We start from the raw sequence: 27,528 nt of genomic DNA on the forward strand, positions 1-27,528 counted from the left end.
GCAAGCGTGTTGAGAAGAGCCGAAAAGTTTAAACAAATTACAGGAAGAGATGATTCCCGTGATGCAAATGTTTCTACTTTAGGATTTGATAAATCTAAAGTTACTTGTTTTCGTTGCAGGGAAAAGGGGCATTTTAAGAGAGAATGCACAAATCGTGAAGCAAGTGGAGCTCAAAATCCCTTTGGAAACAATGACTACTATCGAAAAGCAATTTATCATCAAGTTGCTCAACAGCCATATCAAGAACAACAGCCACAAACTGCTCATGCTAGGAAGGAGCTTGAAGATTCAAAGAAAGCTTGTCTTGTTAATCAAGATGAAGGAAGTTCATCAAATGGAATCAGTTGGGATAAATATATTTCAGAAGAGAGTAAAGCATGTTTGATGAACAAAATGTCAAATCAAGATGATGAAAGATTACCAGAAGGTTTTAGCTGGGAAAATTTTAGCTGGGATAAATATTGTCCGGATAAAAAAATTCTAAAGGGTCAAGCATTTGTTGCTCAAATTGTTAAAGAAAATGGTGAAAACTATACTACTGATAATTATTGGGCAGAGAGAATAAGAAAGCGTTTAAATAAAGCCAAGAAAGATGAAAATGTTGAAGAAGAAGTTCGTGAGAAAAAGAAGCCGGATAAATAAATTCCAGTGTTTGAGGTTAAAAGGAAGCTGTTGCAGAAAAAGTAATCGAGAGTTGTGAAAACTGTGAGACTATGAAGAAGCAAAACAGTGAGTTGATTCACAACTTGAACAGGATGAAAGAATCATATGATGTCTTAAACAAAGCAATGAATCAATACAACGAGTCAAACAGTGAACAAGCTACAGCAATGAAGACACTCAAAGGAGCATACATGAGACAACTTGATAGTGTCAACTATTACACTGAGAAGTGTGCTGAGCTTGAATTAAAGTTAGAAACATAGAGAATCGAAACTGAGAGAGTAAATAGATTATTAAAAAGTTACTCATGTTCTACTTTTGTGGTTGACAGGATTTATCCGATAGTGGAAGGATTGAAGACGATTGAAGAAGAAAAGATTTCTGAAGAGAAGAAGTCTAAAACAAAAGAAGATAATGAAGTAAAGAATTCTGGTAAGAAACCCAGTGTTGGTTATAACAAGTGTCCACCCCCGCTTAAAAATGGATATTCTCCACGAAATCCAAATTCGGAAAGAGTCAAAAAGGCAACAAACTTACAGTGGGAGTCTGAGTCTTCAGATAACTTGCCAGAAAACATTGATGTCATTTTCACATCGTCTGACACAGATCATGAGTCCGAGTTAATAAAGAAAATGGTCGATTAGGTGTTGGATAAAGATGAAACAGAGGAGTCAAAGTCGAAGTCAAAATCAGAGTCGAAGTCTGAGTCCGATACGTCAAGTCAAAAAGTCAAACAGGGCAAAAGGGTTTATAATAATGATTTTCTGTTATCAAAATCTAATTTGAATGACGGATTAATCAAAGTAGCATATATTTTGAATGATTCAGACAAATTATATTTTGATGAAGATTTTCCAATAAGAGGTGTTAAAACTGAAATGATTAAAAAGGTTTTTAAACTAACAGAAATTAATATTTCTGAAATAACAGATATAAATCTTTCTGAGAAACCTAGACCTTACACCTCAAGAATAAAACAAAGGATAAACAAGAAAATGGGTTACAGTTTTGGTTTGGATTTTCGAAAGAAACCAAATCATAATGGTAATTTCAAAAAGAAAGGATTGGGTTTCATTCCACCAAAAAATCATAAAAATGAGAAAACTTATAAACCAAAAACTGTTTTTGTTTCAGGAAAATCAACTGAAGAAGAAAAAGAGCAAGAGTTCAGGAAGCAGACAAACAAAGAGTTCCTTGCAAAGAAGCAAGAGGAAATAAAGAAAGATGTTGCTCAAAAGAAAAAGGAGACGGGAACCTGTTTCAACTGTCATAAAGTTGGTCATATTGCCAGAAACTGTTCAAAGGCAACCAACACACAACAGGGAGTGTCTCCTAAGCTAAAAGAAAAAGTTGTTGAGAAAAGTAAACCACCAACCAAAAGATTTAAAGTTTTTGAAAACTCAACTTTTGAGGTTGGTGAATGTTCGAAAAGTGTTTGCAAAAGAAAGGAGAAACTTAACAACCAAAAGTGGGTTGTTAAGAATTCAAGTGATAATTCTGGTGATGAATCTGATTCCATAAAATCAGAGGAGCCACAAGTTGTTATGAAAGAAGAGAAATCAGTTCCGCCTTTGGATGATGCAAATTTTCCACCATTGCGGGCTGAGAATTTGAAATCTAAAATTGGCAAAGTTGAAATTTCAAATCAATTCTTTCCTGAAAAGAAAGAATTAGATGTTGAAAAGATCTTTAACCCCACTGTTCAAAACATTTTTGGAAAAATGATTGATGGGAAGGTGAAGGGGGTTAAAGAATTTTATGAAAAGAAAACAAAGAAACCAGATGAGAATGGTTCATCCCGGGTTAATATCTGGGATAGAACTTATCACGACTAAACTCTGGACTTGCCGGAGCTCCCAAGTTGGTAATCGTGGAGCAGGAATCGGCGTCATTCTTGAATGTGTGTTTGAGTAAATCTACAAGTGGTAGAAAAGTGGGTTTTACCTACAAAGTGGTTAATCAAGATCATTGAATTGAACTTGATTTAACTTTCATTCAAATGTTTGAGAAAACAAAGTGATGAATGAATCCCCAATCTTATAAGTGGTAAAATCAACAAAACTTATTTTCTGGGAAAAACCATTTTGATTAAAACAAACTAAAGTGTTTTGAAATCATAATGGGAAAATAGTTTGTTGTAAGGGGGAGTTCTGATTGTTTATGCCAAGAGAATGGCGAATTGAAGTAATTCACAACAGTTGTCATTTTATTTGTACAGTTTAATTTCAAATTTTTCCCAGAAAATCAAAATTGAAATATATTTTGATTTTAGGGGGAGTAAAAATTTAGAAATTTCGAAAAATTTGAAAAATCCAAAAACATGATAAAATCCAAAAAGCCAAAAACATCAAAAAATGAAAAAGAGTTTTAGTGTGAAAAAGAGGAAATGATAGTACATCAGTGGACTATCACAACATGCTAAAGAATTATAAAGTCAAAAATGTGATAAATGATCTCACTGTGGATGTGTCAGTAGGTTTTTACTCATTTAGTAGATTGTTTTCGAGATATAAATCTAAATATGAATAACTTACTTATCTCGTGGGGAACATCTCTCGGATATATGGGTAACCCCCGAAATCTTGATTGAAAGATTTTCTATTTCTGACATACTAGGCCTTTGTGAGTGGTGATATCTGGGGTATTATACCAGGACTTCTGATTTTGCGGGAGCAATAGCCTAGTCCTCGTATAATACTTTGCATAAGCTTTAATCTTAAAGCCAGCCCTCAGTACAAAAAATGATCAAACATTGAAAAATGCTAATCATGTGCTGTTGAAGAAAAGATCCCCAAACGGGACACACCTAAAGACGAGCCGTCATCTCTTTGTACGAACGGAAGTTCTAGCCTGAGCTCTCACGGTCTCGCATTTACCCGTTTACAGATATCATTAGTGTACATTCACATGTAAGACTGAATATAGAAGTCTGGATACGGGAGTATATTCTGAGGTGGGACACGCGAATAAGTTTAAGTACCTTAAACACTAATCTCGTATCTCGGATCAGTTGAACTTTGTGTGAAAATTTAAGTGGATCGGTATACTGACAATCTAAGTGAATCGTTTAGAACTTAAAATGTTTAAAGCTTAACGGTGTTGATGTTTTGTCTCAGAAACTGATATGATCCTCTTACACAAACTCAGAAAAATAGTGTATGTAAATATTATGTTACTGCATTTCTTTAAATTCAAAAAGATTTTAGTGTGTTTTAGCATAAATTTTGAAAAATACAAAAAGATTTTTGATAACTAATGTTGAAGAACTGATTTTCAAAGTTCCAAGTGCTAAACATGATGAACAGGTTTGGAAGAGTTTGAAAAGAGATGTTGTTCTTACAAGTGGTCATTAAATAATAAATCTACCTCACAGTAAGAGTGTTATGAATGGAATCTGCAAGTGGTTTTTAAATTTGCAAAAATTTAAATTTGTGAAACTTATGTTTGTGGTAGAGTGTGTGCAGGTTAATGCCAGGTTACGATCTTAGAACTTGAGCAGAGTGAGAGACAGGTCATGATTCTAGGATGAGAATTCCAGACTGCGATCCCAGCTTATCGAAAGGGGGAGTCTGAAGACATCCAAGGGGAGATTAGAAGAAAAGAAGAGAAAGAGATTGATTGAGGATGCTTACAATGGAGAATATTTGGAGAGTGCGAGAAGACTGATAAAGACTGAAGGATTGACAACCGAAGACTCGACACCGAAGACTTCGTCAACATCCAAGGGGGAGTCTGTTGGTGCATATGTCTGTCGACTTCGTCTTGTATCGAGTCTTGTAGTTGTCTAGTTAGATCAGGGCACGAAAATCAAGAAATGTATATTTATGGGTATTCCGTACGAAATGACATGTAAGTCATTTCGCACGAAATCACATGATCATTTCGCACGAAATGACATGTTCAATTCGTACGAAATAAGCTTTGGTCATTTCGTACGAAATAAGCTTTGGTCATTTCGTACGAAATCACTATTTCGTGTGAAGTGTTTCGTGCGAAATCAGCATGCCTATAAATACCTGTTGTGCCAAATCATTTGTAACGATTCTGATTCCGGTAGCGAAGCTCTGCCGAAGTGTCTACAACATTGTAATCGATCTGATATCGATATAAAGACAGTTTAAAGTGATTTCTCGTGCAATTCAGCTGAAATAACACCGATACATCTGTTTCCGCCTTTTGTATTGGTTGAGATCTCTTCTCAACGACTCGTTTGGGTCTGAAAACGATCCTACAAACACCGAGAGAGATCTAACCTTTTTGAGGTTGAGGAGGATGGAAGCAACAGACTGAAGGAGAGAGAGCACGTTATCATGGAGGCGGATGACGTCACGCGTGGCGTGAGGAACACGGAGGATCGCGGCGGAGCTCTGTTCCTCGAGTGAAGCGGCGATCTCTTCTGACATCATCTGTAGCTTCATCTCGAGATCTTAAGCGTGTTTGTCTTGTGGATCCTCTAGGGGTGGGAGAGGTGGGTGGTGGATGGTGGATGGTGGTGAGAGGTGACGGCGGGGGCAGGTGGGTGGTGGTCGGGTGGTTGTAGTGGTGGGTGGTTAGAGTGAGGAGTGTAGAAATAGAGAGATAATGTATCTATTTGTATTTGTTTAATATATAAACAAAATTCTTTTATTTATTATTTTTTATAATTGTTTATTTTATTAATTAAAGTAAAATGACCAAAATACCCCTATGTGGGGACCACTAGATCAGATTTAACCATAAAAAATAACTGAGTTAGAGCTAAAGGACATAACTTGTAAGGATTTGCAAACATCGAGTACGTTTTTTGTTATTTTTGAAGATAAAGGACACACTTTGCAATTTAGTGTCAACATAAAGGACGATTTTTGTAATTTACTCTTCTAGTTTCAATATTTTTGTGTGTATTTTTTTTTTTTTGTTTGTAGGTATGGAAGTTGGGTTTCTGGTTCATATGACGGATCCGTATAAATCTGAGTTGGTTAGGATCCCTGCTTTATTTGCCATTTTTCTTTTGTTAGATGTTATAAAGTTTTAATTTGTTTCAATGTTTTAAGTTATTCAATGTTTTTATTATTTACCTTCTGTTATAAATATATCGTTCTTTTTTGTTTTCAGGAATTACCTAAGCGGTATAATTCATTGATAGATGTTGCTAATTATCATGTAGGATGCGTAGATCTAATAACAGATAGTGGTTATAAGTGGTCTGTTGTTATTGAATCAAATACAAGGGGTGTTTTATATGTCAAGGTTGGGTGACGGTTATTATAATGCTTGCAGTTGAGCAGAATGATTTGATAGTATTTGAAAATGTGGATATCAAAACATTTAAATTGAAACATATCAAAGGCCACCACGGTAAATATTTGAATCCTATGTTCTATTGTGTGATGACGAATACAAAATCAAAAGATCTGGTATTATTCTCATATGTTATCTATTTGTATTCTATTTTTAACTTATTTTGTTTCATTATGTTTACTAAATATTCTTTTTTCAGCTGCTTCATACGGCCTTCATGGATAATTATTTTAAGAATGATCCCTTGGATTGTCGATTCACAATACGTTTTCTATAAAAACTAGTCTGGACGGTATACATCGTACGTCGTTTTGGTACCAACTATAGTATCGTTGACTGGATACGTATTTCAAATGATCTTCATCTGCAAACAGGGGATTTTGTTATATTTCAATTAGTGGGTTATAATGATTTCAGTATTCGAGTTTTCCACAAGGATGGTTTACATTGTATCCGTCAAGAGCCTTTAAGAGTAGAAGAAGTATGTGAAGTTCAAGTTGATGGTATTTTAGAAGATGAAACCCATCGTTTGTCGGACATGGTACCGTCTGATGTTGATGATCCTGATTATGAAATTGATGTTGAGTTTGAAGATTCTGAACTTGAATCTGATGCAAACCAACATGTGTCCACAAAGGATGTTGAAGATGGTATAGTAGAATCCCCTATGGAAGTGGGTGATTTTTATGAACTGAAATGGGTATTAACTAATCGTTTTGTAAGTTTGTTCTTTTAATAATTTTTCTTTAACTGATTTAATTTTATACGGTTGACTTCATTGCATGCTAATATTGGTTTCTGTTTTTAAAATGTACAAATTCCCAAAAGAATTTGCTGCGAACGTTAACCTAGCCGACATAGAATACATGACTGTTGTTACTGGAAATGGCTTTTCAAAGACTTTGGCTCTTCGTTCCGAAACCGGTAACAAAAAGCTTAGATATGCATTTAGAGGTTGGACAACGTTTATGCGCCGATCTGGTTTGGAGAATGGATATCGTTTTCTTCTTCGTTATTATTTTAATGGTGCTACCTTGATGATTATCAATGGATGATTAGTCTTATGTTAATTTTCACAACGCAACTTAGGAATATTAATGTTTTTATCATGGTTATAAGGTCATGAACATGTATCTATCAGCTTACTTATATTTTGATTTCAGCTTTTAAGCATAATGGAAATGATAATAAAAATTTATTTTGTTTATTTATTCATCTTTATTTTTTCATTGTATTATGGAGTTTATTTTTTTTATTTTTGTCGTTTAACCATAATGTATTTATATTACTCGGAACAGTTCTTATTTACTGGTAATGTGTTGGTTTACAATATCTTAATACTATTTATACAGTATCGTCCTATGTTAAAACATTATGACATCTTTATACTACGTTATTTGATAACATTTTTTTTGTTAGTAGGTGTTAATATGCCATAAATTTATAGTATACTGTTGTGTAGTTGTTAACATTTTTATTCAGAACCGTTTAATCTGCTTAACTTTTTATGTTTTAACCATAAACTTTATATGATAATAGTTGCAGAATTCGGATTTCAAGATCTGCTTGAGAATGAAGGTTATGGTAATACATTCCATATGCATTTTACAGCATCGTATATATGTCGAGAAAAAAGTCTGTAAGTTCATACGTGAAATCAATAGACATAATTAGCTTGATCTTCAATTGCAAGAATAAGTAAGTTGTTTCCCCTTTTTATACTTTTAACTTTTGAAATTTACTTATTATATGTTAATCTTCATGAGTGTTTAAATTAACCTAAATATGGATATGTAAACTGATTGACTGTACTTATAGAAAATGTAATTCTTTGACATATTTCCATGTTTATGTGCTTTCATAATTGATTTTTTAGATCTTTTAATTTTGTATAATATACAATGTTTCCTTAATTAACATTGCCTACCTAATTATAAATATTCTTTAAACATTTCACATTTATTTCATTCTTCTCTAATCAGAAAATTCTCTATCAACTTTCATAATCCTAGGTAAGAATAGCATTGACTGTTCTATAAGAGATTGATTGATTATTTTTTACAATGTGTTAGTATATATTGTTGTGTTTTTATTTTACTAATCTTTCCTTTGAATTTTATGCAGAAATGGAACAACCTGCAATTACCCTGTTGAATAATTTGGACCTCAACGTTAATAACTACACCATCAGCATTCGCATTGTTCGTTTGTGGACAAGAGCTGATTTCAATAACGCTAGAAAAGTTTATTGCTATGATATGATAGTCATGGACAGTGAGGTAAGCGTTCATAGATTTCTATTTTAATTTAATATTATATACATGTAATTTTTAAAATACGTATTATTTGTATAAAATAATGTTGTTTTTTGTCAGGGAACAAAAATGCAAGCTTTTGTTTTAGCTAAAAACGCAACTGAATACCAACATCTTTTAGTAGAAAAGCGTTGTTTGATGATTCGAAATCCTTCATTGGGTGAGAATCGTCGGAAGGTGAAATATGCTCACGGTGGTTTGAAGATTAACCTTAATAAGAACACCGTTGTTGAGGAATGCCACGAGGCTATTGGTTCTGAATGGGGTTTTGACTTTACTCCGTTTGATTCCGTTGTGGAGGATCCAACAGATGACAACAAGTTTTTTGAAAGTCCAATTGGTATCATATACAATTAACACTATATATTAAAACATAACACATCTTTATTTTGTTGACACTATTTATTTTTTCCTCAGATGTAATTGGATTTGTGGTCAAAAGTTTTCTCTTCGAGGTAGACATGGAAACTAATAATGGAAAAAACTAGAAGAAAGTCACGTTTATGCTTGAAGACTTGATGTATTTATATTTTTTGTCACTTTTATTACTAATAGTATTATCTTTATTATGTTATTTACACTAATAATTTTATTTTTGACTACCTTTAATGTTCAGCAATAAGCAGATCTTTGTGACACTTTGGGACAGTTATCCGGATCAAATAATGGAGTATGAGAGCAGCAATCGAGGTGAAAATAATGTTGTCATAATCATTCAGTTTGGAAAATACAAATTCTGGGGAGGTATCATATTACTTTAAATCTATTCTATATTTTCTTTACTGTTTCAATTTTACTAGTTGTTTAAATTAATCAAATTTTTTTTATTATTATGTACAGGACATTTGTCTGTATCTAATTTGTATACCGTCACTCGAGTCTTAATTAACAGTGATATTGATGAAGTTGTTGAGTTTAAAAAAAGGTACACTATCATAATATGTTTTTATAATTATATAACCAGTTTGGTGAGTGTAAATACTTATATTTCATGTTTGATTATATTTATCGAGGAACTTTCTCCCGAAAATTCTTCCAGTTATTCTTGCTTAAGTTCTTCTGTTGTCAAGTCTGCCACTGAAGAAGTCATTTCTGAATTGACTTTTTATCCCATTGGGTCGTTAAACTCAATAGATATGGTAACACGGATTAAAAGTGTGTAAATATGTTTTCCTTTATTTTTGTTGTTATACATTATCTATTTCTTAAACACAGACAAAGTTTGTTATCATTGTTGGGACTGTCAAGAGTTTTGCATCGAACGATGAGTGGTTTTACAACGCGTGCACAAGCTGCAACAAAAAGTTTTCAACCATTGTTGTTGTTAAAGAGAAGCAGGATGGTACTGATGGTTTTGAAGAGGTTATTGTCTTGGAATGCAAGACTGATGTTTGTAATACAAGGATCGTTTCATCAATTCCAAGGTAAACATTATCCATATTCTTTTTTTTGTTTGTGCTAAGCTTGGTTTGACAGTTTAACTAAATCTGATTAATATATTATGCAGAATTAGGCTTGCTATACGTGTGCAGGACTGTACTGGCATTGTCACTCTGACATTGTTTGAGCGTGAGGTGACAAAGCTTTTGAAGGTTAATGCGAATCAGCTGTTAGACAACAACATTGAAGTATGTACAAAATAATTGCTTTTACCATACGTTTTGTTATTCTCCTAACTACAATCTATTTACAATACATTTTGTTTTTCAACAGTTAGCCAACGAATGAAACTTTCCAAAGGAGCTAAATTCTTTACTCAATAGGAAGTTTGCGTTCAAGATAGCTGTTTCTTCTTTTAACATTAGCAAGAAGTCAGATGGCTACTCAGTCTCCAAGATGACTGATAACCCGGTGATTTTGTCCGAGATTGATAAACATTTTGACACTATCCAGGTATATCTATTCCATTTCACCTTGATACTATTAGTACAATTTGCCAACATTGTTTAACTTATCATTATTATCATTTTTTTTTTACTTTTTTAAAATAAAATCAGCCTATTGATGAGGAAGCCGTCAATGTGGAACCATCCGATTCCAATCGTAATGTCGATTTTCCCGTTAAGGTTTACTATCCTTTGGTTTATATATGATTTAAGTTTTACTCATTATTTGTTAAATGTATATTTATAACTCATCCTTTTTTATTTATTTTATTTTTTTAGGGTTCTATATCCCAAACGGGAGACGATGTAACCCCCTGCTCAAATGTTTTTAAAGTTGGCTTTAACATCGTTTAATCAGAAGGATGCTAAGTTGGATACGATGAGCGAAGGTGACTTGAAGCGCAATTTGGATACCATTTACGATGTTGATGATGTTTCTTCACAGTCGTCATCAAAAATGCGTAAAGATGATATTGGGCATGAGGACAACGATACTGTTGATGCAGCGCTTGTAATTCCAAAGATGGAAAAGTAGTTTACCTTTAATCCAAACATTTGATTTCATCGATTGTTTTTTTCAGTATTTGGATATGTTTGTTCGTTTTTTCGTAATTGACAATGTTTTGATTTGTGTGGTTTATTTATCTGAACATCATTGTTTCATGGTTCAGCTTTATGTTTCGAATAACAAGTGTTCTTTGCTAATTGTTTTTGATAATTCTATTTTTGTTTCATATATATATATATATATATATATATATATATATATATATATATATATATATATCTTATCATTGTTCTTTTTGATAATTCTCATTGTAATAATATATCATTTTATTATTTAAATTTTTCATTATAACTAGGGTAATTATAATGTTACTAAAAATATAAGACCTAATCTATCTTTGGATAATCTAAATCATTTAAAAACGATAATTTTTTATTATTTAAAATATTCATATTATTTTCTAATATTTGTAACTAAAAGACAATTTTTGGTAGATTTTTAAATTTCTGAGCTATTTGATTATATATGTAATGGATTTAAGTATAATCATTGTTATTGAAATTAGTTAATACATTATCAAATTTTTTTATATAGACTTACGAGAATTGTTCTAAACATATATATTAATCAGTTTATAGAAAGTATTACATACTATTTTTAAAAAAATTTTAACCTTTTAATATTAATATAGTTAAAAAAAATACAATCCATTTTTTAATTTAAAACTTTAAATATACTCCTTTAATTTTACCAATAAATTTATTTATATTTTTAATTTTCTAATTTTCACTTTTTGTAGCAAATAAACTTTACTCTTATATCTTTTTTTTTATAAAATAGTCATATATTTTTGCAAATAATTGATAAATATATTTTTCTATAATTGAGACTATTACTCTAACCATAAATAATGTTATCTTCTAAGTATACATAATACATAATCATCTTCATCCTGTCCAACAGTCATATATCAATGGAGTTGTTGAATTGTGTTTTACTTTATCTTTCAGACAACAAGATGAAGTCTTGGGTATGTTCATGTTATCTTCATTCTTAATTTATTTTTAATATGTTATTTTTATTATTTAGTTTGTACATAGATTTTACCAAGGAATTACCACAATTGGATTGCTGATTTCAAGTCATCTCCTGATTGTATGGTTCAAATCATTACGACTGATCGAAGACTTTTTACTGTCAGGATTAGAAAAGCAGGGTCTTCATATTTTTTTCATGATGGATGGTTGAACATGATACAGTCACTACTATTACCAAATAGGTCATTGCTTTTATTTCTGTACGAAGGTAGTCTAACTTTTTATAACAACCCTAAAAGTAAACCGACACCCTCGGAATATTTTCCGACACCCTAAAAATATTTGAAATATCCCAATATGTTCTAAAGTACACCCCATACGTGAAAACGGACCTCGAATACCTTTAATAATATAAAAATTAATTACAAATGAAAATTTTTGGGCTCTCGCGGGGTGCGTAAGCCACCCCATGAGCCTACGCGGGCCGCGAGCGATCAAAAACGCGGCGACACCCGGTGATGACATGTGTCATCATCGTGGCGAAGCTAGCCGATGACGCGGATGAGCTAAACCCTACCCGACCTACTACGCGGGCCGCGTAGCCCGAGGTCTAAATCTTACGCGGGCCGCGTAAGACCCAAAATCATGCCCTATATAAGAGGGCATCGGGCCTTCAGTTTACGTCGCTCAAATTTCAACTTTCTCTCTCAATTTCTTAATAGTAGAAGCTATACTCGGGTATAATATCCCCCTAAATAACGAAGTTCTGCTCCGTTGTAAGTATCATAACCCCTGGATACGTATTAGATACTCTGCCCGATTGATCTAGGGTTCCGTAATGGCTGTCGTGGTTCTGCCCGACGTAGTCTTTGGAATGCCGTCTTGGGGAGGGTATTACTAATGTTAAAATGGGTTATTATACTAACACGTGTGCATTTGTGTAATGTATAGATTATTACCAGGAAATCCTTACTGAAAACCTAAGACAGCAATGTGAGTAATCTCCTTTTTGCAAATTGTTTTTACAAAACCTCACTTAATTAATTATATATTAAACAGTTATTGAGTATTTATAAGGATACAATTATCATCGGTATGTTGAGGTTTTGTATACAAAATTTGTTACTGCCTTGCGAGGGTAACATTTCCACAAGTCGGGTTTGACAGTATCGTGGGTGGTAATTGATATGACTTGGAAACAAATGTAATTGCGAGACCGCCCTCAATACTGTACAATGGTTTTTATTTAAACTTGATTGAACCTGGGATTCACTCACCAGTATTTCCCACTGATAAAATGTTTTTAAACGCGTTTCAGGTAACAAAATGTGAAAGCCAAATAGAAGCCAGCTAGACAGCACTGAAGGCTTGGAAAAGTGGCAATAAAGTTACCGAAAATAAAATAGATGTCTTTCTTAAATAAAAATAGGATTTATTCCTCTAAAAATGTGTGTACTACAAACTTGGGTTTTATCCCATGTGTTTAATATTATGAAAGTGTGGTATTTTACTCTATTAAAATATTTCCTAACTACGGTCCTGATGAAAATTCCGTTGCCAAATTAGATAAAAAAAAAACAAGATACCACCAAAACTGGCCACGGCCGCCCATTCCCATGTTTGTATAGGGGGACGAGGTTTGCGACAGAAGGTGGTATCAGAGCTAAGCCACAGATTCAGCCACAGAAGTGTTCTGCTGACACCAAAATTCAATCTGTTAGGAAATAAATTACGGAACTACGTGTATAATTGTATTTTATTGTTATATGTTATTTTTCTATTTGTTAGTTTACAGTATGAGCGACCAAGGACCATTTGACGCGTACCGTCAATTGTCTGGTTTGCCTAGAAGCGAAGGTTCCTCTTCTCAGCCTGCCCTCTCGGGGTACTCTGCTGATACGGAAGAAGGAATATTCGTATTTAAGGCTCAATCTGAAGAGCCATTTCCTCAGAAAAAGAGGGGATGGTTCAGTAGGGGAGCACATGAGCGTAGAAAGCGTATGAAAAAGTTACAAGAACAGAGAGTACTAGCCGCAGCCAAAAGAGAAACCGATGCCTATGCCCAGGATATGATTAATAGGGGTTTAGCTAATTTTCATATCTTAGCAACCACTGCAGCTGACCCTAACCTGGAACAAATGTTAGCACCCCAACCACAACCACCATTTCCCGACCAACCAATGGAGATAGAAAAGCCTGAAAACCAAGTAGAAATGTATGATTTTAATCCAGAAGAAATACCTAGGGTACCCGCACCAAATCCCTTAGACCCAAATTACGACCCATGGTGGGACGACAATAGGGACTAGATGCAACGTTACCTGATACACGAAGACATGCCCATGCCGAACCTAGGAGCCTACCCAGGGTCAGACCCTCTAGATCCCTATTACGATAATGATGTATTCATTAGGGAGATTCTAGAAAATCCTTACCCATACCAGGCCCCTACACCCCCATACCAGGAACCCGCACCCCAGATTCCGAACCCAGTCCTAGAACCTGCACCCCCAATGAGTGCAGAAAATGTACAAGAACTTAGGACATTTGGTGAGGAAATTTTAGAGAATAGTGAAAGGATGAGACAGGTGGGAGAGCGACTCGTCTGGAAGTACGACGAGTGCAATATGGATTTCTGGATGAATCCATATCCGTAGAAGTGATGGTGGAGAAGGTTATAACAATAATAATAATAATAATAATAATAATAATAATAATAATAATAATAATATAATATAATAATAAAATATGTGTGTATGTGTATGAAAAAAAAACTACGGATGCCTACTACTAGTAGTGTAACTTTAAATTTCAGTCGGTATTGTAATTTTAATTTCAGTACTGGTGTGAAATAGATGCATATTATATAAATAGAGTAAAGTCGCAATGATCGACGCTTTTGACCAAAGTGCGTGACATGTGATTGGCTATATTCAAATATTATTTTGTGATATTAATGCATGGTAAATGTTTAAAATTCAGATGGACAATGAAGTGAACCAGGAAAACCTGAACAATGAAAACCAGAGTGATAACCACCTGAATAACGATAATCTGAATAATGAGAATCCGAACAACAATAACAATGGAAACCAAGTGGATAATAGTGCCATCCAACACATAGTGGCACAAGAAATCATAGATGCAATGCCATTTATTATCCAAACTATTAAGGAAGCGGAAAATAAAAGTAAACATAGCAGTAAGCGACCAACTGAACCTGAACACAACGTAAACAATGGACCCGTACTTCAAGTGTCCATTCCCAAAAGAAGAAGAACCATGCCTTATGGTTGTTCTTACAAAGAATTCTGGTCCTGCAAACCAATAGAATTCTCGGGCAATGAAGGACCCATTGTAGCTCTACGTTAGATAGAAAAGACTGAGTCTGTTTTAAAAATAAGCAAGTGTGCTGAAGAAGACAAGATAACGTTTGCTTCCAACCTGTTTAAGAACTCAGCTTTAGAATGGTGGAACACTATCCTCCAGTCAAGAGGAAGTGATAGGATATACAACATGGAATGGGAGGAATTTAAGAATATGGTAGAAAGGAAATTCTACCCTCCCAATGAAAAGGAACAAATAGCAAATAAGTTTCTGAACCTTAGGATGACCAGGGTAGATAGTAAGGGTTATACTACCACATTCTTTGAATATACTAGAATAGTACCAACCCTTACATCACCTGAACCGGTATTAATCTCCCGATACATCTGGGGATTAATTGGAGAGATTAGGCATGTAGTCAAGGCAGGTAGGCCCCAAACCATAGAAGAAGCGGTAGAACTAGCAAATACCTTGACAGATGAATTAATCCGTACTAGAGAAGAAGAGCAAATGAGAAACCTAGCTCAAAGGCTTACTCAAGAATTCTGTTCTGGAAATTCCAACCGTAGAACCTTAGGTTCTACCTCTGCACCGTACTGCAAAGCTTGTAAGAAGAAGCATTCAGGAAAATGCTCCACTCACTGCAATTTCTGCAAGGCACCAGGACACAAGGAAGAAGATTGCAGGAGGAAATCTAGTAACGGACTCTGCTTCAACTGTGGAGAAAAAGGTCACATCAAGCCAAATTGTCCGAAATTAGCTCCACCTGCGAACAACAAGAACACTAAAAATGCTAGAGCATTTGTTCTGACTGCAGATGAAGCCAAGATGATTCCTGACGTGATAGCCGGTACGTTTTTAGTTAATGATGTTTTTGCTAAAGTATTATTTGACTCTGGTGCAAACCAAAGTTTTAATAATACTTCGTTTTGCAAACTTCTAAGTCAATCATTAACTAAACTTCCACAAGAATGTCTAGTAGAGACAGCCAATGGGGAAACCGTTAGAATTTCTGAAATCTTGCAGGGAGCAAGAATAGAAATTTTAAATCAAAAGTATATTGCAAACCTTTACCCAATGAATCTGGCAGGATTTGATGTTGTATTAGGAATGGATTGGTTAATAACCAATAAAGCCAGTATTTTATGTGATCAAAAGTCAATTCAAGTAAATTCACCAAGAGGTGAAAAGATCACAATTAAAGGAGATAAGCCATCTAGATCCACTAAATTCATCTATGTGATGAAAACTGCAAGTTGTATAAGAAAAGGATCATTAGCATATTTGATTTCCATAATCACTAACACTAAAGGAAAAGAACTAAAAGACATTCCAGTAGTTTCTCAGTTTTCAGATATATTCCCAGAAGAGTTACCAGGACTACCGCTGGACAGAGAAGTTGAATTCAGAATCCATCTGCTACCAGGAACGGCACCAATTGCCAAAGTACCTTACCGATTGGCACCGGCAGAAATGCAGGAACTGAAGAAACAATTAGACGAATTGTTGGAGAAATGATTCATACAGCCAAGCTCATCACCATGGGGAGCGCCGATACTGTTCGTCAAAAAGAAGGACGGATCAATGCGTATATGCATTGACTACCATCAACTGAACAAGGTCACGATTAAGAATCGGTACCCATTACCAAGGATCGATGATCTGTTCGATCAACTTCAAGGAGCTCGATTTTTCTCTAAAATCGATTTAAGATCAGGATGTCATCAATTAAAGGTACAGGAAGAGGACATTCCTAAAACCGCATTTAGAACAAGGTATGGCCATTATGAATTTACTGTCATGCCATTTGGTTTAACCAATGCCCTAGCTGCATTTTTGGACATGATGAACCGAATATGTAAGCCATATTTGGATAAATTCATAATTGTTTTTATAGATGATATTCTTATTTACTCTAAGACTAAGGAAGAACATGCAAAGCATTTTCACGCACTTCTAAGTCTATTAAGAAAGGAAAAGCTTTATGCTAAGTTTTCAAAGTGCGAGTTTTGGTTAGAACAGGTACAATTTCTTGGACACTTAGTCAATCATGAAGGAATTCAGGTGGATCCCACAAAAATCGAGGTGATTACCAAGTGGAAAACTCCTGAATCACAAACCGAGGTTAGAAGTTTTTTAGGATTGGTCGGTTATTATAGAAGATTTATTCGAGATTTTTCTAGAATAGTCATTCTCTTAACCAAGCTAAACTGTAAATCTGTTAAGTTTGAATGGGGACCAAAGCAAGAAGAAGCCTTTAGAATTCTTAAGCAAAGACTAACCTATGCACCCATATTAGCGTTACCAGAAGGAACTGAAGACTTTGTAGTCTATTGTGACGCTTCTAAATTAGGTTATGGATGTGTATTGATGCAACGTCAAAAGGTTATAGCTTACGCCTCTAGACAACTTAAGAATCATGAAGAGAATTATTCGACCCATGATTTGGAATTAGGAGCTATAATTTTTGCCCTTATAATTTAGAGACATTACCTTTATGGTAGTATGTTTACCATATTCACTGATCATAAAAGTTTAAGGTATGTTTTTAGGCAAAAAGAGCTAAATATGAGACAAAGACGCTGGATGGAGATACTTAGTGATTATGATTGTAATATCCAGTATCATGCAGGGAAAGCCAATGTAGTGGCTGATGCTTTAAGCCGGAAATATCACAAAAAGCCAAAAAAGGTCCGTTCTCTTAAATTAAATCTACAAGTAGATTTAAATGATCAAATTAGAAAAGCACAAGAATCAGTAATCAAGGAGGATACTGAAAAATTAGAAGGAATGATTAAGGAATTAGAACAAGGAACAGATGGAATTTGGAGATTCCATAAGAAAAGAATGTGGATACCTAAATTAGGAAACCTACGTCGTCATATACTAGAAGAAGCCTATAAGTCTAAGTATACGATGCATCCAGGAAGTGATAAGATGTATCAGGATTTAAGAAAAAATTTCTGGTGGATAGGAATGAAAAAGGACATAGCAGCCAATGTTTCTAAATGTTTAACTTGTTCCCAAGTTAAAGCTGAACACCAGAAACCCTTAGGATTGCTGCAACAACTAGAGATGCCAGTTTGGAAATGGGAATTGATAACAATGGATTTTGTTACCAAATTATCCAAAACAGGAAAAGGTAATGATACAATCTGGGTGATTGTAGATAGGCTAACCAAGTCAGCTCATTTCCTACCAATGAAGGAAACTTTCAGTATGGAACAATTAGCCAAATTGTATGTAAATGAAATCGTTTCATTACATGGAATTCCTTTATCAATTGTTTCTGATAGGGATAGTCGTTTTACCTCTCATTTTTGGGCAAGTTTCCAAAAAGCAATGGGAACCAAGTTAAATCTAAGCACAGCTTATCATCCTCAAACAGACGGACATGCTTAGAGCTTGTGTAATTGATTTCGGAGGTAACTGGGACGATCATTTACCACTAATAGAATTTTCTTATAATAACAGTTATCACATAAGTATCAATGTTGCACCATTCGAAGCACTTTATAGACGAAAGTGCAGAACCCCAGTCTATTGGGCAGAAATTGGGGAAAAGTAACTATCTGGACCTGAGATAGTGCAAGAAACAACCGACAAAATCTTTCAAGTCAAGGAACGACTGAAAACAGCACGTGATCGACAAAAGAGCTACGCTGATAACAGACGTAAGCCGTTAGAATTTCAGGTAGGTGACAAGGTAGTGTTAAAAGTCTCTCCTTGGAAAAGAGTGGTAAGATTCATCAAACGAGGAAAGCTAAGTCCCAGGTATGTTGGACCTTTTGAGATTATTAGAAGAATAGGGCCTGTAGCCTATCAGCTACAACTGCCAGAGGAAATGGCAGGAATACATGATTTATTTCATGTATCTAATCTCAAGAAATGCTTAGCTGATGAATCATTAGTGGTACCTCTTAAGGATATAGAGGTAAATGAACAACTCAAGTTTGTAGAGAGGCCTCTACAGATTGAAGACAGGAAGGTTAAGAATCTCAAGCACAAGAGATTAGTTCTAGTCAAAGTGAAGTGGGACTCCAAAAGAGAACCAGAATACACATGGGAGCTTGAATCAGAAATGCAAAGGAAATATCCACACCTGTTCCAGTAGACCTCGAGGACGAGCTCTAAAACAAGGTGGGGAGGATATAACAACCCTAAAAGTAAACCGACACCCTCGGAATATTTTCCGACACCCTAAAAAATATCCCAATCTATTCTAAAGTACACCCCATACATGAAAACGGACCCCGAATACCTTTAATATTATTAAAATTAATTAAAAATGAAAATTTTTGGGCTCTCGCGGGGTGGGTAAGCCACCCCTTGAGTCTGCGTGGGCTGCAAGTGATAAAAAACGCAGCGACACCCGGTGATGACACGTGTCATCATCGTGGCGAAGCTAGCCGATGACCCGGACGAGCTAAACCCTACCCAACCTACTACGCGGGCCGCGTAGCCCGAGGTCTAAATCTTACGCGGGCCGCGTAAGACCCAAAATCAGGCCCTATATAAGAGGGCATTGGGCCTTCAGTTTACTTCTCTTAAATTTCAACTTTCTCTCTCAATTTCTTAATAGTAGAAGCTATACTCGGGTATAATATCCCCCTAAATAACGAAGTTCTGCTCCGTTGTAAGTATCATAACCCCTGGATACGTATTAGATACTCTGCCCGATTGATCTAGGGTTCTGTAACGGCTGTCGTGGTTCTGCCCGACGTAGTCGTTGGAATGCCGTCTCGGGTAGGGTATTACTAATGTTAAAATGGATTATTATACTAACACGTGTGCATTTGTGTAATGTATAGATTATTCCCAGGAAATCCTTAATGAAAACCTAAGACAGTAATGTGAGTAATCTCTTTTTTTGCAAATTGTTTTTACGAAACTTAATTAATTAATTATATATTAAACAGTTATTGAGTATTTGTAAGGATACAATTATCGTCGGTATGTTGGGGTTTTGTATACAAAATTTGTTACTGCCTTGCGAGGAGTAACATTTCCACAAGTCGGGTTTGACAGTATCGTGGGTGGTAATTGATATGACTTGGAAACAAATGTAACAGCGAGACCGCCCTCAACACTGTACAATGGTTTTTATTTAAACTTGATTGAACTGGGATTCACTCACCAGTATTTCCCACTGACAAAATGTTTTTAAACGCGTTTCAGGTAACAAAATGTGAAAGCCAAATAGAAGTCAGCTGGACAGCACTGAAGGCTTGGAAAAGTGGCAATAAAGTTACCTAAAATAAAATAGATGTTTCTATTAAATAAAAATAGGATTTATTCCTATAAAAATGTGTGTACTACAAACTTGGGTTTTATCCCATGTGTTTAATATTATGAAAGTGTGGTATTTTACTCTGATAAAATATTTCCTAACTACGGTCCTGATGAAAATTCCGCTGCCAAATTAGATAAAAAAAAAAACAAGATACCACCAAAATTGGCCGCGACCGCCCATTCCCGTGTTTGTATAGGGGGACGGGGGTTGCAACACTTTTCGACTGATATACTTCTATCAAGATTTGGCACTTGCTCAAGATGATTTCTTATACTGCCAAACATCACAGTTTTGTGAACATAAAGATCATTTGGTATTTAATTATTTTTATTTTTATACTATATTAGTTTTTGACTAAGTTTATAAAACTTTTTTTAACATAATTATTTTTTTTGACTTGCAGCTTATCGATAGATTTTTTGTTCATCATAAGTTGAAGAACATAATACCTACCAACCATGTTACTATAACTGCTTTTCCTAACCGTACATGGTTGGTTTTTATGGAGAAACATGGTCAAAATTTGTATTTCACTACTGGATGGTATCGAATTAAAGAAGACATGAAAATTATAGACGAACACTATATTATATTTGAGATGATTTCGGAGTCAAAATTTGATATGATGGTTTTTAGAGGCACAGAAGATTTGGTCCGTATTCCTGAATGCTTTCATGAGGGGTTATGGGAGTTGATGAATGCTTTCATGAGGGGTTATGTGCCGAAGATGCTCGTGACTTAATGTCTATCACGAATGGCACCTTTGGCACGAATTATGAGCATGACGATTGGGAATTCTTGGAACAAATGGCGGTCACATCAAAAAGAAAAGCTCAAGCATCAAGGAGAGCACGACCGGCCATTACCCGAACTCAAGTCCACGCGGTAGACGATTGTAATGTTCAAACTTCTAATCAAATTTATAATGTTTGTGTGCTTTGTAATGAGATAGGGCACGCGGCTAAAAATTGCAAAGGAGTGGAAGGGCAATATGAGGAGGTGAATGCATTGCAAGGGCAAGGCGGGGGTGGTAGAAATTACAACATGAATTCCAATACTTACCACCCCGGTTTACAAAATCACCCGAACTTTAGATACGGGAATTCGTCAAATCAAGCCAACCCGAACTTCCAAGGAAACCAAGGATTTCAAAGGCAATATCAAATGGGTCAAAGCTTTTCGGGTGGAAACGAAGTAATGGAGATGTTGAAGGCGATGCAAATTGAGATGCAACGAAGGAATCAGCTTGATGATGCTCGCATTCAAAAAGACGAAATCCGTGACAAAGCAATTCAGTCGTTGACTACCCAAATGAGTCAACTTGCGAGCGATGTGGCAATATTGAAGAAAGTAAAAGGCCAACTACAAAGTGACATGGTGACAAATCCCAAAAACATTAAAAGTGTTAATATCAATGTCGTAAGTACCGTTCCTAATAGTGAATTCAATGAAACATTTTTAACATCTTCTTGTCAAGTGAGTGCAGGTATAGGAAGGGATGCCGAGGTTGAAACAGACAAAGAGCATGGAGCACCACTCGTGCCTATTCAAGTGGGAAAATTAAAAATTCCTCAAGCATTGTTGGACTACGGGGTGAGTATGAGTGTGCTACCAGGCGATCTATACGATATGTATGACTTTGGTCCGCTTCAAGATATAGACACCATGGTGAGTTTGGCGGATGAAAGTTGGAGGCGTCCACGGGGAATGGTTAAGAATGTTATGATTCGGTTGGGAGAATTCGACTATCTGGTGGATTTTCTGGTTTTAGATTATGTTTCTACCAAAACGGCATTACAACAAAGGGTAATTTTAGGTCAACCGTTTCTTTATACGACAAGTGCTCAAATCAACTGTAGAGAGGAATCATTACTATGACCGAAAAGAACCGTAAGTTGTACTTTGATGTTCATACTAGGGAGATTAGTTATGAACCTATTGAAGAGAAGGGTAGAGAGTCTAGTAACCATATGAAAAGTGTGCATCAGAGAATAAAAACAAACAAACCACCGGGGTGTGAAAAGAAGTATGAAGGTTCGAGCAGGTATGTAGTTGACTATCCACCGAATGGACATTTGATGGATGCATTTCAACCAATGACAAGCTACAGTGGGGGAGGTAATAGGAACCGATTCTTTGAGCCACCATAAATAGGGGTGGCATGGTCTGGCTGAAGACTCAAAACTTAGCGCTACTCGGGAGGCAACCCGGGGTTTTATAATGAACTTGCTATGTTTATTTTTCTATGTTTCAGGGCCATGGCGACATTCAAGTGTGGGGAAGATGTGCGGATATTTGTGTGAAGGTGGTGATAGGAAGTCGGCTTGTCTACAACACATGTTGTGTCAAACTTCACCAGGTCATTGTACTCTTTCCTTAGTCTAGTTATGTTCTTTAGCTTTGAAATTTTGGTAGTTAGTTTGTTTATGTTTTGTTTAAAAAAAAGAGTTTGAATGGGTTTTAGCGATCAATTCCTTTCAAAACCATACATTGGGGTCAATGTATCCCAAGTGTGGGGATTGGGGAAAAATTTCTGAGAATTTTAAAAAATTTGTGAAACCAAACGAAAAATTGTCAAAATCTGAACACTTGATATTGTTCCACTTGACACACCGACACCCCTTTTTAGTCATTTCTTTGTGACTGTTTGAGCCACACATGATTATTAAAGATGCTTTCCTTGTTTTGAGTGGCGGTGTGTGTATTGTGTTAATAGAACTTGTGCATGAATGCTTGTTAAATCCTAGAGTTAGCATGCTTGTGAAAATGATAGGGATTTTTAGGTAGCCTCGTCCGAATGTGTGAGAGTGTGGGAATTGGGGGTTGGACCTCATACGTTACATATATGAGCTTGGTATTGTGAGGGGTGGGGGTTTGGTCTTTAGAAAGCCATGTTTGAGCCTTATACTATTCGGTTGTGACCCAAACCTACTTCTTACAACAAAACAACTTTACCTATTGAGACGACCCGGTTTAGGAATTTAGTTTGTGATTGTTGATGTTCTTGTATATATTGTTGAGTTTTATATATTATGAAAAAAAAATGAAAAAAAAAAGAAGAAAGAAAAGAAAAAAAAAGAAAGAGAAAAATATGAGAAAAATACAAAAAAAAAGAAGTATTTAGTTGCAATAGTAGTTGAGAATGTTGAAGAAGTTGTGTATATAGTTGATGTTTGCTTTGTTTAGTAGTAGAAATAAAAACCGGGTCAAATCAATTAGCTCTTGCATATATATCCCACCATTTTCCTACCTTTACACATAGCCCCGTTATAACCCGTAAGTCCTTTTGATTCATAAGCATGCTAGGTATTTGATAGGAGGAAACTTCATTTGTATACAAACTTATTGTCGCACAATCACACACTTGCATTGAGCGTGTTAGCATAATGTTGCTAATATTACTTGTCACCGAGAGTTGTTGTGAGGGGTGTGTCTTGTGGTATGATAAAAAGTTAGTAAAAGGACGGTACATTTTAGCTTGGTTTGCATGTTGATCGCTTGTGGTTTTGAAATGGTTAGTGAACGAGTTGCTTGGGGCAAACAACGGTTAAGTGTGGGGATGTGACGGGTAGTCCGTAGGACAACCCTTAAGTGGTATAAATGATAATAAAATCCTACATTTAATCGGGTAGTTGTCTAGAATTAGATAACTACGGTTGTTTGTGTTTCAGCTACAAACGGGAGCTTAAAATGGAAGGAACACGGAGAATAAATGAAAAAATCAATTTTTGGAATTGAAGAATTAAGATGATAGCATGATAGAGGATGAAATTACGAGAACGTAGGCGAAAACGGTGAAGAAAACGGAGTTGAAACGAAAAAGTTATGCTGAAAACAAGTTTTCATGTTGAAGCCTGCCGTAAGCTACGGCAAGGGCCGTAGCTTACGGCACCGACTGGCACTTTTTGTCACTGTATGCCAGTTTAAAGATACCGTAAACCATTCCAAGCCACCCTAAGCTACGGTGGCCACCGTAGCTTACGGCGCTGACCTGCGTAAATGTGTAACTTCCACCTTTTAATGCGGATTTATGGTGTCTTTTCATGCCCAATCAATCCCATTCGGTTACATACACTTTGGAGACGAATTTTGGGTGTTCTGGAGAGCTTGAAACAATTTCTAAACATCTTGTTAGTGTTTTTAATTCCTATGAACATTGATATGTATGTGATGATGATTGTCTAAGTCATGAGTGGCTAAACTTATGGTGATCATCTTTGGTTGAAGGTTATGTAAGACTTTGTGCTTGAATTCCTTATTTCTAGAATAACAAACTTTGTCTTTATGATTTATTTGTTATGGTGTGTGATTGATTGTTTGTAAATTGTTGATTCTTATGTTAATCTAGTTTGAAACCATACGTTCTTGGTGCCGTTGGCAATCGAGATATCATGGGTAGAATTAGGATTGGGTAAGGGTTAATTGGTCATTGGGTAACAACCTCACGTTCTAAGAATCTGAGTACTTAGTTCCCTTTTATCATAACAAGTAATCACACATGAACTATGTCTATGTATTTCTTTCTAGTGGAATGATAGCATAAACGTCGAAGCAAACCGGAAACTAAAGATGGTCATTTGTCTCTAAATTGTTTACAAACCAAAACTTTTATTTTGCAAATTAGAATAGTAATTTAGTTTTTAAAACTCAATCAACCAAACCAACTCTTGCATTTTACTTTCATTACATTTAGTTTAACTTGGTTAATTTAGACACACTTTTAAATAACACATTTTCCACAAACTCCCTGGTTCGATACCCACTTACCACTAGCTATGAGTAGTATTTGGATTAAATTTAATTGTGACCACGACATCACGTCAGTAAACTACGAGAATGTGATCTTTTTTGTTTTTTGAAATCATTGTTCTTAGCATATTTATTGTTGCAGGTTTGAAAATGTATACTTTGTTTGTAAAGTATCTTCTGAAACCGGCATCATTGAGTATAGTAAGCATTGTTTATGTTACATATAATTCATTTTTTTAGTATTATTTTTTAGTATTTTTTTTGTTTAAAAGTTATAATACTAAGTATACTAAATATTAATATATATACAGGATGTACCTATCACCTTTGTTACTCAATTCTATGGAGAGAATTGGGCCGATAAGAAGCTGCATATCTATCATTCAAGTGGGAAAAAATGGGTAGTGATGTTGAAACGAGTAAAATCTATGCCAGTCTTAACTGACGGCTGGCAAACATTTGTTTCAGACCTTAATCTTCCAAAGGATTGTTTGCTGGGCTTTCTTCCATTGAACCATTTTGGTCTCCATCTTTCATCTTATGTTAACGGGGTGTGTGGTCAATCTTATTTCACAATTAATCGTTATCTAAGATTGGGTGTTACGGTACGGAATCTCATTTTATTTTCATTACATTTTATCGTTAACAGGTTTTTCACACTTTATCATCTAACTTACAAGTGAAAAGTCAATGTATTATGTTTCATATTATGTAGATCATTGAAGATTCTTTTGTTGAAGAATGTTTTGGAGACAACCCACCAACTGGCTTATATGAAATAAATTATAAGGGTTCTTCGTGGACTGTGTCAACAAGTAAGCTTAATTCAAGTTATGTATTTTCCCAAGGATGGCCTCAACTTTGCAAGGATCTTGGCATACAAGAAGATGATTTACTGGTCTTCGAAAAACTGGATGATGTTTTATTTGGCTTAACTGTGTATCGAGACGAGATAGAGATAAGGTTGAGCAAGAAGGTTGAATCCGATGATGATGATGTGTTTCAGATCTCTAAGGCTGATTACTTTGAAACACTTTTGAAGGTGCGTATCTATTAAGTAATACATTCTGTATCCATTTTTACCCGTCTTTTATTTGTTTTCAAAATGATGTTTTCCGGGACATAGAGGAGGATGATAACATTTATATTCGTGACGAAAATCCATCTTTCAGTAAGGTAGTTAATTAAGTATATTCAAACAATAGTGCTTTTTAAATTCATTTAAATTTTCTGATTTTTAAAATTCATGTTGTTAATGATTTTCTTACTTTGTATAAGACATCAACAAGTCTACCAGCAGGAACAGTCCCGTCACGTACACCGAAGAAGGTTCATGTTCAAGAGACGTTGAAAAAAGGTGATGCTTCACATTTCAAGACAATGCAAGATGTAAGTTTACCACCACTAACATATATTTATATTAATTTATTTATGATTAATGCGTATTAAAACTCATGTTTAGAAATTCAAGCTTGAATGAAACGATACGAACTTTAGTACTGATTTGAAACCTAAGGTTGCATCTATATCGTTAGTGTTATAGTCTGTTTTTGGTTGTTTGTTTGTAAAACACATTGTTAAATCAATTTGCTGGATACGTAAGGTATATGAAATAGTTTCAATGCTCATATTAGTTGTATTAGAGGTTTAACAACTAGATTGTTTACTTCCTAGGTTTACCAGTCAAATAGTATTTCAATACTGATCACATTGTACAATTAATTTAATAAGTTTAGTATATTAGAAAAATAAAACTGCAGCTTGATGAGAACGAATTGAAAGTCGGTCTGGGTTGGTGTTTAGCCGTTTTTTGTCAAAAGAAAAATGTTTTTATACCAGTTTAATATTTTTTTTAAAAACCAACTTTGGCTTTTGGATCTCTGCCGGATGTTTGTATTGTTGCCTTGAATATGTTTTCTTCTTCATGGTGGTTGTTATTTATGTAAACCTTGCTTATTCATGTTTCTTTGCCCTATGTTTCCTTCTGTTTTAGTTTTGAATGCTATTCCGATTATGTCTAATGCGATTTTTTAGTATCTAATGGTTTTGTAACATCTTTGGTTTTTTGCTATTAATCTGTAAATATATGTGCGATTGATGAATAGATGCTACTTAATATATTACCTTTTGTATATGAAATATGATGCTACTTAATATAATTATTCTTTCACAACAGGTTAAAGGAAAAGGAAAAGCTAAAGTTTTTGCTGACGTATCCGAGACAGTCGAGAATTTGAACAAAGAATGCAAAGGCCGACAACGTACTACAAAATCTGATTCTATTCCGTATTGTCCATCTGCTGAAACTGTCAAGGTATTAAATATTTAATGTATTTTTATTAATTTCACTAATATTCGTTTTTATTGTCATTGTCTGCTTAGTCATATTCATAAGGTTTGGTAGAAAATTTATAATTGTTGGTGAATAACAAGTTTAAAATTCAAATTGTAGAATCTTTCATATTTTATT

At 34.9% G+C, this 27,528-nt stretch overlaps 1 protein-coding gene across 1 annotated transcript; it reads left to right on the forward strand.

Moving 5' to 3' along the window:
• Positions 1-21,116: 21,116 nt before the first annotated feature.
• LOC110870563 lies at positions 21,117-22,187 on the forward strand. The gene has a single exon (XM_022119745.1). The coding sequence runs from the start codon at positions 21,117-21,119 to the stop codon at positions 22,185-22,187; it is 1,071 nt and encodes a 356-aa protein (XP_021975437.1).
• Positions 22,188-27,528: the final 5,341 nt, after the last annotated feature.

The sequence above is a fragment of the Helianthus annuus genome, chromosome 8 (assembly GCF_002127325.2).
Source record: "Helianthus annuus cultivar XRQ/B chromosome 8, HanXRQr2.0-SUNRISE, whole genome shotgun sequence".
NCBI classification, from domain to species: Eukaryota; Viridiplantae; Streptophyta; class Magnoliopsida; order Asterales; family Asteraceae; genus Helianthus; species Helianthus annuus.